The 16,910-nt window shown below is 43.4% G+C and overlaps 1 protein-coding gene across 2 annotated transcripts; it reads left to right on the forward strand.

Annotated features, from left to right (window-relative positions):
* Nucleotides 1-4,417: 4,417 nt before the first annotated feature.
* Nucleotides 4,418-12,332, forward strand: LOC147432042 (E3 ubiquitin-protein ligase At1g63170-like). Of its 2 annotated transcripts, none has more exons than XM_086491480.1 (4): nucleotides 4,418-5,302; nucleotides 10,568-10,693; nucleotides 10,770-11,115; nucleotides 11,343-12,332. In XM_086491480.1, exons 1-4 carry the CDS (start codon nucleotides 4,800-4,802, stop codon nucleotides 11,580-11,582), a joined length of 1,215 nt encoding a protein of 404 aa, XP_086347606.1. In that variant the 5' UTR covers nucleotides 4,418-4,799; the 3' UTR covers nucleotides 11,583-12,332. The 2 variants fall into 2 exon arrangements, with proteins under 2 accessions (XP_086347606.1, XP_086347607.1); XM_086491481.1 differs by having other exon boundaries at nucleotides 11,372-11,586.
* Nucleotides 12,333-16,910: the final 4,578 nt, after the last annotated feature.

Below are 16,910 nucleotides of genomic sequence, written 5' to 3' on the forward strand. Positions count from 1 at the left end.
GGGGCAAGTACGATACGCATGCCCTTGATTACCGCATTTGGAAAAACAAATATCCTTGCGATAATGCTCAAGCTCTTCAGGAGAGAGTGTTTTTTGACTTTGTAAACTCCCTTCTCCTTAGCTTTGTTGTTATTGGAATTGTCCTTAGGAGACTTTTGGACATTGTCCTTCCTCTTAGGCTCATTGGAACCCTTGTTTTCCGTGGGCTTAAGATTTCTCTTAGCCCCTGTCTGGAAGTTGATTTGTGAAGCCACCAAGGTATGGTGTATGACCGCAGATATGGTGCATGGCCTTTGGGAGTATACTCCGCCATATCTTCAGTTAAGCCCGCACAAAATTGTTGTTTTTGCTCTCCAAAATCCATCTTTTTGAAGACAGTGGCTTTGAGATGTAAGTCCCAAAACTTGTCTACGTATTTGTGAATGGATTCGTAGGGAGAGAGCTTCAAGCTTTGCCATTCGGTGAGTACTTTGTCTTTGGCATCGGTGGCCAAAAACTGCCTCATGTGGAAGCTCTTAAAGCTTTCCATGTTCGTGGAGCTTCACCGTTGCCCATAGGCTAGATCACCATTGCCTGGCGGACTTTTGAAAATGCATAGCTACATGGAGTAGCTTAAAAGACTCCGTGAAGCCATCATCTCCAAACGCCGCATCGAATTGTTGGATGAAAGCCAAGACTTTGTATGTAGCACCAAAGGTGCCATCGTAGGGAAGGAAAGAGGTGTTCTTTCCTCCCTCTTTGAACTTCTTGAGCTTGGACGACCTCTTCCACGTGGCATAGGATTTCCTATGGCCTCTTCTTTTTGGTGGTTCAAAAGTTTCACCATCGCTTTCTTCAGGAGATGAAGAATTTGAGGAAGATGGAGAAGAGGGTGACCTCTTTCTCGCCTTTTTCTTGCCTTGTTCCTCCTTGCCTGCACCATCACTTTCTTCATAAGAGGAATAGGATGAAGAAGATGGAGAAGAGGGTGACTTCTTTCTCGCCTTTTTCTTCTCTTGTTTTTTATCATCCCTCTTTGAATTATGGTGTGGAGAGGTGTGCGATGGTCTTCTCTGTTTAGGAGGTGATGGAGAGTGTTTTGCCCGCCGTCTTCGTGGAGCCATCTTCGTCAAGGTGGCAAAAGACTTACTTCTTTCTCGTTCTTGTGGTGGGGGCTCTTGAGTTCCCCTTTGGGAAGGAGATGCATCATCAAGTAGTAAATTTTTGAGCCCTTCGTACAGATCCTCTTCTTCTCCCGAATCGGAGAGAGGCCTCTTTTGAAAGTCTCACAAGGAGGCTTCCTAGGTACTCTCTCTTCTTGGTGGGGAGTTTGGAGAATCCCATGAGCACGAAGCTGCCGTTGCACTTCACTTTGGAGGGATGGATTGCCCATGGCTTGTTGAAGCCTAGAAACAAGGTAGTTAACAAGCATTGGGGCATCCTTAGTATCCTGCTCATTAGCAAATCAAAGCTATCAACATTAATTTCACTCTCTTTACTATTATCAACCATTCTAATAATTTTTAGGTATAATATTTTTAGGTGTACTTTGGCACTTCAAACCCTAGTTGCTGCTTCTCTTAACCCCTTTAGAAAAGCACTCAAGATCATGTACCCGTGGCTCGAATATTATTAATTGCAAGGAATAGAAGAGAGGGTCTTTCAACACCAAAACAATATCGGCTCCTGTCAAGCTTTCTAATAGCTCAATAATGGTTAAAAGCCCCATAGGACTCCACTATTAAGACCATAGCTCTCGACGGTGATGCCCCGTTATCTGCACGAAGCAGGCGCACTACAAGGCTAAAAAACCCCTATTCTACTTACTCAATTGCAATTAATCATACCAACCATTTATAACTAGCTTGAGGACCTCCCTTCTTGAGCAAGAAAAGAGAAACCTTGTGCTCCGATACCAATGTAACATTTAATGGCCTATTAACTTGTGTGTAGCGGAAAATAGCATAAACATAGTGAGCATTTCATTAGAATAGATTCATAATGAGCATAGCAAGAGTGCTTGGATGGAGAGAGCAAAAAAAATCATAACACCTAGTTAGATAGGCATGAACAATACTTCAAAAGAGAGAGAATTAAGCTATTGACAATAGTTGAGGACCGGATTCACATGGAGCCGGTCCCCCCTCCAAAAGGCTTTGTATTATAGGTTTCCCCCATCAAGGGAGACATTTTACAATACATTACTTTGTGTTCCTTCAATAACTTGCCAGTGCAATGAAGATGGAAGCTTCAAGCACCATGCACACACTTATAAAACACAACATCAATTCCCTCACGGTCTCAGACCCAAGACCTCACACAACTTCGAAGATGGTGAGAGCTAGCGGGGTATGAGAGTAGATTGAGAGGAAGAAGGAGTAGTCTTACGAGAAAGAAGTATATCTCCTCACATAATCACTCATAAAAGCTTAGCATAGCTTGGTAATTAGCATGGTAGAGGAGATGAGCATGCATTGAAGCTTGACTCTTGGTTGGATTTGCATCACAAAGCCAAGAGTTGTTGGTGTAGGCCTCCCTTCTCACAAGCTTGGAGTAGACGATGAGCTTTCCATTAAAGCTTGAGAAGGAGAGAGAGAGAGTCTTCTTGCTTCACACATGAGATTGTGTGAGAGTGTGTGATAATGCCTTGCCAAAATCAGCCCCCTCTCTCTCTTGGTCGACCCCTCTTGGATTTTACTCATGCTGGCACCCCATTGGACCCTACAAAGCTTAGCCAATGATAATTGAGAAGCATAAGTGATAGCCTTTTGACATGTGTCCCCCTTTCCCCTTTTGTGAGAGCTTGAGGTATTTAATTAATGCAATTAGACTCTCATTGGACCCCCTTTGTCTTCTGGCCAATAGGAATCAGGCAAGCCATTGGGCTGCTGAATGCTCATTGAACCCCTTGGGAGACTGTCCAATAGTCTTCTAGAGAGCTTAATTCCTATTGGTTCTTTTATCAAGCGTTTTAAAATGAATTAAACTAAATGTACTCTATAGAGCCTAATTCTCATTAGTTGCCTCTATGGCCATCCAATAGGATTTGAGTGTACCTTGGGGGCAATTGGGTTAGGGAGCTGACATGCGTCCCCTATTCCCTTTGTGTAAGGGAGCCTGAGTGTGTGTGTGTGTGTGTGTGTGTGTGTGTGTGTGTGTGTGTGTTTCTCTCTCATCCCCTACTAAAAGGGCTCGCCCCCTCCTATGTAGGGATCTAGGACGACTTTGTGTACACTTACAAAGCATGCACTATCCCTAAGGTGGACTTTACGAATTTTGGAACCTTAGCATTTTGGAAGTCTTAATGGGCTGAACCTTAGGGTCTTTGTCATGGCTTAACATGACCATGACAAGACCTTGTAATTTTTTGGGCTACTCAATATAATTCACTCACAATTGCAAGTTTTGCAAAAAAAAACATGAGAAAATCATTTATGAGAATTAGATAGTAGTTATTATGAAAGATTACCTATTATGATACAAGTGGAAATTCTATCAAGGATTGGTTGGGTATTACCATGTTTCCCTTGCAATTGACGAGCAAGGAAGGCTAGGACATGTTTCTGTGAGTGAGGTGGGACAACACAAACCCTTACATGGAGTGTCTTCACTTGGGTTCGGTTGCTACAAATGGCTACTAAGATTATATACAATAGGTGATGTTCCTCAACAATTGGAACAAAATGTATGCAACATTGGACCGTGGGTATTCCACGTGTAAGCTTGAGTTTTGTTTTGGGTCTTTGCCATTCTATTTTTGGCTGCCTCTTATTCAAGGACTATAATTGAAATGACAATTACAATTTATTTTCAGATATAAAAGAAAATATTGTGCAATTTAAGTGAGTGGTGGATAACGGTTTTTCTTTGCTTTGCTTTTATTAATAGCTTTTGAACAGCTTCTCTTCTTTTTTCCGCCCCGGCGGCCCCTCTGTCGGAGTCTCACTCATTATATGTGGATTTTCTATGTGGGAAAAATCTGGATAGCACCGTCAAAGGCGACGTCGTTGTACCAAAATGATCACAATTATCACAAACATATCCACCGATGTATGCTATAAGAAGAAATATGTTTACTTTTGATACTTTCTATCATTTTGTATTATTCTGTGTGTGTATTGTGAGGTGCGGCCTATTGTTGATATCTTACTGATGTCGGAGGCGGCCACGTGGCTAGAGGTGAAGGGAGTCTCCACTCGTGTTTACAAAGTTTTCAAAAACTTTTGAAGTAGACCAATCACTTGGCACTACTACATCACCAGCTTAGTACCACGCGTACAACTCCACATGGCAGATCTTTGTTTTTCATTTTTCTTTGATGAATTTTAGCATTTGAAATTACCTCTATTATGTGTCTTTAGTACGAACGTAGATCTTGCGACGTAGAGCGAACGGTCACCGTCCTTGCATCTATCCCTCTTCGCCTCCGTCCCGCCCCCCTCCCTGTCTCTCTCTCTCTCACAGGTCGTTGTCTGCGCACACATCACCACTCAACTACAATTCGCCTCCGCCATCGACCATCAAGAACCTTCTCTTCACTGCTGATCTTTGTATGCGTCTAGTGCATGTGGTTCTGTTATGGCCATTTAAGCTCATGTTTGCTACCTTCATTCTTGAAGAAGTAGCAGCACCGTCTTCCCTTTCATTTCAAAAGTCAACTTTTAGCTCCAAGATGAACATGCATTCAACTGCATCGGCTTCTGCATCGACGCCTAATTTACGCAAGTAGCCACGAGACCATCATCTCTATAGATAGAACGAGCGTGTCATTGCTACGAAGCGCGTCCCTAATTCGCTCAACCTATACAACAGCAAGGAGAATGCCACTAACATTACCATCACCAATAACGTCCACGGCGGCGGTGGCAGCATCCGCTCCTATATCGTTACCCTCAAGAAGTCCTCTCACAGGATCAGGAACTGGGGCATCGGCCTTTTCCAGGAGGCTGAGTTTACTAAGCTCCGTATGTTGGGTCTCAATTGAGCTCTTTTTAACTTTGAGTCAAATTCTTGCAGCGATTGTGGTGCTTGCATTATCTCAAAATGAGCATCCTCAGACCCCTTTACCAGTATGGGTCATAGGTTATGCTGTGGGATGCGGCGCATCACTGCCTCTCTTATATTGGAGATATATTGCTCGACATCCACCGGCCATATTGATATTCATGGACGAGCAGGGAGGAACCGCCTTACATCAAATCACGTACCATGCAGTCCAACATCACCATCAATATCGTCAGAGGCCAGTGTCCATCGTGACTCACTCTGACTCCCACAATCCCATCAGTAACCAATACGTCTTCTCAGGCGTTACCCGAGTCAGGTACTTAATTTCTTATCTCGTGCATTAAACTCTACTGTACTGTGGATATATTAAGAAATTGTAGGTGCATAAACTAGCTTAGGCTGGCCAGAGACTGTCATATGAGCAGTAATTCCCATTGTTATAATTAGCAAAGGTATTCTAGAATGTGCTAAAATATTAATAAGCCCGAGCTCTTAATCACTGCAGCAGTATTCCCAGCGATTGTTAAGGCGAATTTCAAAGCATGGCAGTTTTGGTGTCTGCAGGCACAGCTTAATCTTCATGATAAGTAGGTCACAATGTATTCCCACCTACTAGTTCAGATGTTTCCGAAATTTCTTCGAGATGTTTTACCAGTTGCAAGAATTATGAGTAATGCAGGTACGATGGTTAGAGGTGTCCTGTTCGCTTCACCCGCCAAGCTTGTAAAACAGACTCCTGATTGCGGGTGGTGGGTCTAGAGCTGAGTCGCAATCAGAGGTAGTGGGGGAGGAAGGAACCCAAGTTTAGTAAATCCGATTCTCCTTGCAGAATTGTAGAATCTCTGTGAACATTGCGATAACCCCTCCGTAGAATAAGGTTGGGTTCAGATCCTAGACCGCACGCAGCTTCATCTTTCTCCATAAACAGTAACCTTGAGCAAATTAAACAGTTTGCCATCAATAGCAAAATCAACCCATTCATTCTCCATCAACAGTAACCTTGAGCAAATTAAACAGTTTGCCATCAATAGCAAAATCAACCCATTCAACACCGTGGTATGGGAATACATAGATGACAGTAGGAGGTTGCCTTGACCATACGGGAAGGTGCTCTAAGCCTTCTACATGTAGGACCTAATTGGTTGACTCCTCGAACTGTTGGAAGCTATTGTGGACGATTGGATTAAGCTTGTTGAATAGGGCCACGTGGCAAAGTCAATGGTATTTCCGTCTTGCGATTCCATGGAATGTTTAAGAGAAGCATTATGTACAAAGGTTCAACCTCTGTTTTATAGGGGTTGGAGAGCCACATGTCTAAGTTGCACGGGTCTTTACTGACCCCCAAGCGGTGGTGTCAACGGACGATGTTGAAGGGGGGGAATCTCGAGGGCGACGAATGGCATACAAAAATTCAAGGCCGGGTGCACGAAATGGGTTTTGAACTTAGGCAGCCATCGTGAGAGGCTGGTGCCCTAACCACAGATACACGTGCATTTGATATAAAGTAAACAAAATTGTTGAAAAATAAACTAAGACTTAAAAAGTAAACTCGGACACATCAAATGGTTGAGTGCCTTTTTGATATTTGTGTCTCACTTCTTGCGCGCCGATCCCACGGTTCCCACATTCTTCAATACCTCGTGTTACTTAGTCCTGGGGTTAGAGAGGTCGAGTCAAAGCTACCTACATTTACTCTTGAAGACCAATCAAGGTAGAGGAGCCAATAAAACGATGGATTTCAAAACTATGACAATGTTTGAATAGAGTCCACCATAATTTTAATACTTCATGAGGTAGATATTTGTGCATAAAGAGTTTCACATCAATTATCTTTTGACATAATTTTGATCAAAAATCTTGGAATATTATGGGAGATTGCATCGGGAATATTTGAATTCCTTTAAATTGATCGTATAATTTGAGCATCTCTAAACCAACTCCTCTATCCTACTGGGTCTATCGTGCTGCAATTAATTAATTAGCGATGCAGATTCCTTGCGAATCCACCAAATCAAAAGCAAAACTTGAAGGTTGTCGCCATCGTCGTCCTTGCGCATCTCCAGCTACCATCGCCATGGTTTCCTCACGCAGACCTGCCCTCCTCTCACTTGCAAGTCTAGCAGCGATCGCATTGAAACTATCTCGCCCTTGCCCGTCATGTCCATCTCCCTCTCTCTTTCTCTCCACCAAGCAAAAACTGGCATTCGTGTAGGTGACGAATGTCTCTATACTGCTGCATAGATTGCATGCGTGGCTACTCTTGACTGGGCAGAGAGAGAGAGAGAGAGAGATAGACCATGAGCTCATGATCTCGTATCGCTCTCTGCATTTGAGAGGTCCTGACCGCTACGACGCCTCGCCTGTGCCTGGCGCATCGCCCTCACCAAAAATCTCCCCCTCGCTCAGGGAAGTCCTGACGCACGGCAACACCCCCCCCCCCCCCCCCCCCTCTCTCTCTCTCTCTCCACGTGACAGCTGCGCCTTTTTCCCCTCCAAGCTGTTTAAGAATCTTAGTAGATACCCTCTAATTTGACATGCTTGCAAAATTAGAGTCACATACTGCATGGGCTTTGAAAACAGACCTAATTTTGCCAACAAAACTTGTAACAGCAAGTGAAAAGTGGCATCTACCTTCTTGAAACCGTAAGCATTGCAAAAGTTGGGAATTTTAGGTTCTTGCAATGTATAGGGAGCTTTGCACAGCCAATCACATGCTTCCCTTGCGCTATAGATACGTGTTGAGAAGGTACACTTGATCTCTCATCGTTTTATTATATTACACATCAGTAGAAAAATACATTAGTGAAATTTGTGGTATTAAGGATTCAACCGTTCGTAAATAGGAGTCAGACAAGAGCCTTTAGCTTTTAGCAATATTGAGGGGCCATCTTCCTTGAAAATAGTAGTTCACTTTCTCGTTTGTACGTTGAGAGTTTAGGGAAGATTGATGACGAGTCAAAATTCTTTGGGGATCCACCGCATAATCATGCTAATATACCATGGGAGTTCAAGCAAGAGGGTTTTTTTAATAAAAGTTTAAGCTATTTAATAGAGATACATTGGCCCAAAGAAAGTGGCATTTGATAGTATTCTAAGGTCCTCCTAGTAGTATTCGTGCCAAGTAAACGGTTGAGGATGCGGAGGTAAAAAGGCATGGTGCAAAATTGAGTTATCAAAACAATTGAAGAACAAGCGGGCAATGGTTTCCTCAACCTCTAACATCGTGGACACACATATCCTATTCCCCAAACCAAATTTCTTTCTTTTGGTTGGAATCCAAATAGCATGATGAAGAGTAAGCCAGAGTAAGATGGGAAAGTTAGTAGATAGATATTATACATCTAGGGCCCAAAGGGGAGGGTTTGAGGCTCATGGGCTGTACTCGATGGGTGTTACACCAAGTTGACATGCTTAGACATGGTGATAGAAGAAACCCATAGGATGTTGATTAAATATGTAGCTCCATCGCTTAGAAGACTAGGCTAGATACAATCTATTCTTGAGCTTGTCCTTGATAGAAAAAATAAATACTGAAATGATGCCATATTTTAATAGCTGGAGATGGGGTGCCTGCCATCACCAATGATATTCTTAGACGGCTTGTTTACATTTTGAACACAGAATGATCCGTTCGGCCGAATTGAATTGCAATTGAGAAATTGATTATATAAGAACTGCAACATGTCAAAGTTATGACATCTCAAGTGAATGGCCCAATGTGATCCTAAACACCACCTTGCCCGCATTGTATTATAATCAATTCATTGGCAAGCTGTTGGTTGGTTCAACTCTCTCTCTCTCTCTCTCTCTCTCTCTCTCTCTCTCTCTCTCTCTCTCTCTCTCTCTCGTGTATTCTTCCTATTGCTCTATGCTTCTACATTGTCGATTTTGACATGGTATCAAAGCCCTTGGCTCAATGATCGGAAGGAGGGGGGAGATCGCCATGGAGAAGGGGAATAGAAGAAGAGGACAAGCAGTTCTTGGTAGCGTTTTTTTGTTGCTAGCGTTTCTCACTTGCGTTTTAGAACGTTGTAAGTAAAATGGGTTATCGGTGGCGTTTTGAAGGTCAATCTGCGAGACAGGGAGCACCATCGGTACCTTGTATGATTGACGTTTTGAAACGCTTCCCGCAAAGGGCTCCCTTAGCAGCGTTTTTTCTACCCGATGTGCCGAAGCGAGTTGGCAAGTGCAAAGCTCCAACAGTGACTAGCTTTGCGATAGCATTTTGAGAGGGGCTGCATGGAACAAGGGTGCTACACTATCTTCACGTTCTGAGATGCAGCCTGCAAGTAGCAGGCCCCTAGAGGGCTCTGCGATAGTTTATAAATGTATTGTGGTAGACGTCTTGAGAGGCCATGATCTTGGCAACGTAATATGCAAAAGAAAGAAGGGGCTTGGACAATTGTGAAGGCTAATCTTGTGGTAACATTTAAGGGTAATTCTTGCGATGCCTTGCTCTACACAGTTGAAGTTCTCAAGCGAGTCGGAAATTTGTTTGGCTTGGGGCTACAAAGCCAAAGGCAAATGCATGAGCTTGCAAAAGGACAAAATCAAAGGCAAGCTTCACAAGGACGGCAAGACCAATACTCATTTAGCTGTTTTGGCATAGGTGGAGTCATCAAGGGAGATAAAGACGCTTTGTTTGGCTTAGGAATGTGAATTCAAAGGCAAAAGCATGAACTCACAACAGGACGAAGGCAAAGGCAAGCTTGACAGAAATAGCAATGATAAAGATTTGACATAGGAGATCAGCATGGCACACGTGGTGGTGGCCATAGTGGCCACGATGCGAGATTTCTAGTCAGGTGGTGGTTGCCGCAACTAGCTCCAACCAGAGAGAGGTTTGTGAGCGACAGAGAGGGGTCAACAATGCTCCCTACAAATGATTTGGATCCGTGTGTTGGAATCATCGGTGTTTGAACGCGTGCATCGGAGTTCAATGCAAATACATCTCATAAAAAATCAGACGTATCTAAAACACTATGGATGAATGGCCCAATGTTATCCCAATATGTATTACGTATTTGTCAAATTTTGGGTAGGGCAATTTGTTAAGCTGACTATATAAGCACTACCTTGCCTCGGACTTATAATAAATTCATTGCCAAAGTTGGTTGGTTCAATAGTCTCTCTCTCTCTCTCTCTCTCTCTCTCTCTCTCTCTCTCTCTCTCCGTCTGTTGCTCTACGCTTTCGCATCGTCGACTTTGACAGAACCTGCGGTGAGGATGCACTCACGGTGTCAACTCTATCAACATGTTTTATGTTATGTCAACATGCAATGGTCACAACCTCTTCAATGTTGTTGTCCAATAGTCTCACACACACGCGTGCTAGGAGGGTGGGGGAAATATGGATGCTAACTTGACCTCTTTGAGGTGCAGTTAATGGAGGGGGGGACGGGGTAACCTTTTTAAAAAAAAGAGTTACCCCCCTCTCGGTGCCGTCCCCTAGTGAGTACTGTGTGGAACCATTTCACCAAGAGCTCTCCTTGCAGATATGAATGGTTCTTCCTAGCCTTGGAACACCAAGCTCTACACAACGAAAGGCACAACTGATTAATAATATGGATGTTTATCGCAGGGTTGAGATGTGCATGGAGAGGCTGCGAATGACACTTGATTGCTTTTTTGCTGTCTGGTTTGTGCTTGGGACCGTGTGGGTGTTTGGCCGGCCCTCAGCTGCTCAAGAAAGCCCCAAGCTCTACAGGTGAGAAAGAGAGACTTGAGGTGTTCGCAATTTCGTGAGAGAGAGAGACAGAGAGAGATGGTTATAAATTTTGTAGGCTCTGTGTGGCATTTCTGGCAATGAGTTGCATGAGCTATGCCATGCCGTTTGTGGTGTGTGCTGCCGTGTGCTGCTGCCTGCCCTGCCTTATTTCGTTGCTGGGCATTGGAGATGGCTTGAATAGGATGGGGACGGGGTGGGATGAGGGCAGGGGAGCCTCGGATGACACTGTTGCTGCCCTGCCCATCGTCCGCTTCAGGAGCAAGCGTATGAACAGGCACCTGGAATTAGAAGGGCTCCCCGCCTCCTCCTATAATGATGTCGACGACACCGACTGCTCCACTGAAGGTGGCCTCATCGGAGCTGGCACTCAATTTGAACATGTTATCTCTGGTGATGACGCGGTAAGGGCTACTACACTCTCTCTCTCTCTCTCTCTCTCTCTCTCTCTCGCACACACACACACACAATACAAGAAAAGTGGTAACATGAAGCCTGAGATAGTTGCGCATGCGTGGAGGGAGGCAGCACCGGCGGGTATAACGCGTGCGGAACGTCCATGATGATGCATAAAGTGTTTTTGAGAGGAAGTTAAAACTGAATATAAAGTGTTTTGTGTGTAAAATTACAGGCTTGTTGTATATGCCTTGGAATGTACAGGGACAACGCCGAATTGAGAGGGCTACCATGCTCCCACCATTTTCATGTGGAATGCGTAGACCAGTGGCTCAAAATTAACGCATCATGTCCTCTTTGTAAATTTTCACTCCAAGGAGGAAAACTTGTCGAGGGAGAGTCCGTGGATATTCCTTCAGTGGCTGGAGGGAGGCCCAGACTAGGCAGAAGGCTTGCAGCCGATGAGCAGGTGTAGGTGTAGGTGTTATAAGCCTTAAGGCATACACGAGCTCATGCGACCCGCCTAGGGCGGGTCTCGCTCGCTCTTACCAACATACCAATAATATACAGCCTCTTAACTTACTAAAGAGCACACCTAGAAACAATCACACTATATCTAGTCTTGAAGTGTTTCTATTTTCGCTTTTGAATGTCTCTATTGTATTTATGAATGCATGTAAGTATGTATATGTGGTGTGCACATACCGTGGTGTGTGTGTGTGTGTATGTATAGATGTATATGTACGTGTATGTGTGTCTTTATACATCTCCCACGACACACATCACGTTCTCCCTATGCTTGAAAAGACCACCAACTGCCTTACGTTAAGCAAAAGGGAATTTCTCTAGTCTTGCTTCATGACATTTTTATACAAAGCCTGAATTAAATTCTTGTAGGTAGTTGATAGCGATACACATGTATTTTCCATACAAATTGACAAATCCACCTTCTTCTTGTTGTTTCCTTTCTTCCAAGGGATAGTAACTTGCACTTGTGCTATTCAACGTCCTGAGTAAAGTTACATGCATTTAAATTGCAAGTATAGGTGGTCCTATTTCAAGAGAGGTCTTGGTTTTGCATTTAAGAAAAATAGGGTAGAACTTCTTAGCAATCCAAATGGGAGCATTCTCCATTGAAAGCATGGCAAAAAATTGTTGGTATACATATTAACCAGAGCTTCGTCTCTTCCATCATCCCTTAACTATTGATCGACAGTTAACATGTCTTCCATCATCCCTTGATTATTGAATCTTGATTTCATTAAGAATTCGTTTGCTTTTGGATATCATCTCTCTCTCTCTCTCTCTCTCTCTCTCTCTCTCTCTCTCTCTCTCCTCACTTCCTAACATTTCAATTGTTGTGTTCAACTCCTAATGCTCCAAAGGCATGGGAGCGGGCTTATGGAAGCCTCTCTTGGGATTATAGTGCCATGTGTTAGCTCCAAATGGCTATTGGAGATTTGTGAAGCAAGTGCACATGTTGCACTTGTGTTGGGGCCATCCACCTATTTATAGCATGCCTACCAATCCATAGCAGAGAGAGAGAGAGAGAGAGAGAGAGAGAGAGAGAAAGAGAGAGAGAGAGAGAGAGAGAGAGAGAGAGAATTACCAGTTCACAGCTCATACTTGCTATTGTCCAATGCTACATCCCTCTCCCTCTCATTAACTGTAGTGTACCATAGCAGCAATGGAGTTGACAGCTCGTATTTGTTATTGTCCATGCTCTCTCTCTCTCTCTCTCTCTCTCTCTCTCTCTCTCTCTCTCTCTCTCTCTGTGGTTGTTTGTCTTTCACCAAGCCTCTGGCTGCTTGCTTACCTCCCACTGTCTCCTCCAAGATCCTGGGTTTTGGCACCCTTGCGATTTCCTTGGCTCACGTTGTCTACCAATCTCTCTCTCTCTTAGCTTGTTTGTCTTTCACAAAGCCTATGGCTGCCTGTTTACCTCCCACTGTCTCCTCCAAGCTCTTGGGTTTTGGCACCCTCGCGATTTCCTCGGCTCACGTTGTCTACCAACTCCACTTGCAACCACTTCGGCTTCCATAATAGAGTACTCATGCGACCCGCCATAGGCGGGTCTTGCTCGCTCTTCCCAATGGTTTCGAATGACCATTCTTATACAGTTTCTCAAGATCACTCATAAGCACACATATAAACACTCACACTATATCTCTCTCATTTCTCTGTTCTCGGTTTTGAATGTCTCTATGTATGTAAGTACCTAAGTGTATATGTATACATATATGTATATATGTGTGTGTGTTTGTGTGTGTGTGTGTGTGTGTGTGTGTGTGTGTATATATATATATATTTGCGTGTGTGTATGTGTGTTTATCTTTATATATCTCCCCACGACACACATCATGTTGTCTCTGTCTCTCCCTTGTTGTCATCCCCACCGCCCCCACCTCTCTCTCTCTCTCTCTCTCTCTCTCTCTCGTTTGTATCACATAGGTCATGTTAGCCCTCTAAAAGACATTACTATGACTTTTGGTATGTGTGTTGTTGGTGGTGGTGGTGGTGGTGGTGTGTGTGTGGGTGGGGGAGGGGGGGGATATATGCTATATATCATACCAATACAATATCATTCTTATATGGGCATCAAATCCAAAGAGACTCGGCGAGGACTCTACTCTGATTATCATAGTTCTCTCTAGAGCTCAAGTCTTGAGTTTAAGACTTTTACCACCCAAGCATGGTAGATTGCTATCCTAGTTCTCTCTCTCTCTCTCTCTCTCTCTCTCTCTCTCTCTCTCTCTCTCTCCAATGCATGCATGCGCGCACGCACACACACACACACACACACACACACACACAAAATACCTTGCATAATCATAGTCCCAAGTAAGAAAACATGATATTTATTTAAATCTGAAAATTGTGTAGATTGCATTCTCCCACAAATAAACTCAAACTCCCAAAAATAAATCCATATCCATTAGTAGATATTGTTTTATTATTGGTTGAACTAAGTAAAGCTGTCATGTACTTGGTAAACTAACTATGGAGCTCTATCTAGACACAACATTATTAATAGTGCTACATCACAAATCTACATTCATAGTGCTACCATTAAGATTTTTTGGGTTTGTCAATATAATCCACTCACCGTTGTGAGTTTTGCTAAAAAAAAAATAAAATTTCTACATGAGTCTGTCCTCCCAAAAACCTCTCTTCCGCTTTATGTGGGGAGGTATTAGTGTTGAAGTTAGGGTTGACAACTTCTTATGTGCGAGCGATCTTACTCATTTACTAATTTTGTTTTAGTGTCCCATTCACCTTAGCCACATTAACAAAACCTCTTTCTCTAGTCCAGCCCCAAGCATTCCAAATTATGAGTCAAGGAACAAATGGTGTCACATTGCTCCATCACAAATGTAAAATGTGATGCCCAATTGTTTTGAATGCACCATTTCACTTTTTGTTCAGCCATGTTAGTACTCTTTTGATCTCAAGTTGACCTATAAGATTACTACGTGAAAAAAACTTACCAAGAAAAGAGACGAGGGGCACTTAAAACCTTGAAAAAGGGATCATCTTACATCACAACTTTTATGCATTTAGAAAGCCCATAGCCTAGGCAAATATTCTTATAGAGATAGACCCATCCAACAGCTTTGCCTTGGGTTGCACCTTGACCTTCTACATACCATTTTTCCCTTCTTGATGCTCTCTAAGCCACCATGGTGTTTTTTAGGCGCTATGTTTTCTCCCTTCAAGATTTGACAGTGCAATTTGGTCTCTATTTGTAGCTACTCATAGCCATTCATCTAGATATACTCCTTAAGAGATATTATTGGCCTTTTGTAAACGCACAAAGAAGAGAGAGAGAGAGAGAGAGAGGAGGAGGAGGAGGAGGAGGAGGAGGAGGAGGAGAAGAAGAGATGTTGGGTTTGGTACCAAAACTAAGAGAGGCTACTCAGTAGTCTAGTAACACATCTCTTTTGTCCCTTGGCTTCAATTGTCCTCAACTGCACCAACACTACTGCCTTCTGGTGGCCCTTTCCTTGCGAATGTAGTAGCACCAGCTTGAGCAGGTGCCCAAGCACTTTATTCGTCAACTCTGCCTCTTTGTAATTATAAGAAGAGCTTCATCTTTGGAAAGACATCTTAGCTCTTAAAGATTGTAGTTATGCCTCCATCAAATCGATCTTCAATCTCAACCACCAGATGCTCCTTGCATACATTGGTTGCAAGTTTGCATTCAACTTTATGGTGAAGCTGACACGCCCAAAAGACTTCCCGAGCACTCGAGTCATCAGCCTTAGGTGGCTCGGGGAACACATAAAACGTTTACTTGTTGTAGTTTGGAGCAAAGAGGGTAGGATTAGGTCACTGCATAACACTGTAAGAGGAAGAGTAAATTTAGAGTAGGGGTTTTGCTTGAAGTAGGAATCATAGAAGGAGAGATCACAACATTCGAGTAGGGCAAAAGCAAGGAGTTAAAACAAAAGAGGTGAGAAAACCTAAAGCTCTTGTGTAAAAACCTCTATTTTAGAATAATAAATGTTGTGATCCATAATATTTTATTATAGAATATTATAATAAATGTTGTGACCCATAATATTTGCCTACCCTACCACGGTTACCACCCTCACAGTTAAGCATCGACCACGTTGTCAACTTCCGGGTGTTGTGACCAACATCCACGATCGTAGCGTTGACAACCGAATGCTGCTCAAAATAGTTCAGACAACATTGCTGAGCTCAACCTCATGAGTAAGCCTGTCGCCTAATGCAAGCCACGTCGACATGCACCCACTCGTCTTGTAGCCTATTGATTGGATCGCTACATGACCTCGGTCCTCAGCCCAATCACCCACCCCGCTTGCTGCCCTTGCGTAGATGCTAGCTATCTGTGCAACCATTGCTGACTATTTTTTATTGCTTGCCATCGAGCCTTTTTGAACACGACTCCTCATCTCAGCTAATTGCCTAATTCATTTTGAATCTACATCCAAAGGTCTACTTATATTCCAACAACCTCTATCCTTTTCTACATTAAGGTTGCAACTCTTTATGGCTCGCCATGTCTGTGAGATCCACTAAGCGAGTACTGCCAGCCTACAAAGACTACCACCAATATCTGCTCGAAAAACTAAATATTTCAGCTACTGCCAAACTACAAAGTGTACCACAAAGTTACTAGTTGGCACTTGGCATATTAATGGCACTTACTGCATTTTCCAAGGGCGCTACAAGGTGTATAAGTATTCCTCTCCGTGAAGCTTGCTTACACTGCAAGCTGATTGGCGCTTATACACATTAGAGCTAAGAAAAAATATATTTAATTAGCAAAGGCAACGTAAGAGACAACATGAGATGAAGCTTGAGTATGCATGCAAGTCTATGGGAAGGAAGGTTGCATACATGCACGTTGCAAGCCCAATATACCTACTATCTGCATGACCTGGAGAAAAAGAGAGAGAGAGAGAGAGAGAGAGAGAGATGGTTATGGTGAAAGCGAAGGCAAGACTTGCATCAGCCTGTCTGCACAGTAGCACCTGTCACTTCCACCTGGTAGTGCCTTGGTTGTTGCAAGACGAAGGTTGAAGCTCTCAAGATTCAAATTTGCCAGAGTAGTACTACTATATCACTGGCATGCAAGTCCGTTACCTTCACACTGTTTGAATTTTGAAAGGAGCATGCGACACAGTGTGAGCTGACAATTTCGCAGGCAATTAGTCTTTTGCGTAGTGGGCTGAGTTGGCAAGTGCCCTGCGCTTCTCCTCTCAACTCCACGAACCACCCTGACCCTTAGCAAATGCCTTGGTACCTCGAGCGATTTTTGCGCATCCCATCTGTA

The sequence above is a fragment of the Adiantum capillus-veneris genome, chromosome 20, assembly GCF_014529385.1.
Source record: "Adiantum capillus-veneris isolate H3 chromosome 20, ASM1452938v2, whole genome shotgun sequence".
Taxonomy (NCBI): Eukaryota; Viridiplantae; Streptophyta; class Polypodiopsida; order Polypodiales; family Pteridaceae; genus Adiantum; species Adiantum capillus-veneris.

Excerpts from the sequence above, each read along its gene's own strand:
- LOC147432042 (XM_086491480.1), top strand. The coding sequence starts at position 4,800 with ATGCCACTAACATTACCATCACCAATAACGTCCACGGCGGCGGTGGCA. Across the intron at positions 5,303-10,567 it reads TCAGGCGTTACCCGAGTCAG|GGTTGAGATGTGCATGGAGA; the intron begins GTACTTAATTTC and ends TGTTTATCGCAG. Across the intron at positions 11,116-11,342 it reads TTATCTCTGGTGATGACGCG|GCTTGTTGTATATGCCTTGG; the intron begins GTAAGGGCTACT and ends GTAAAATTACAG.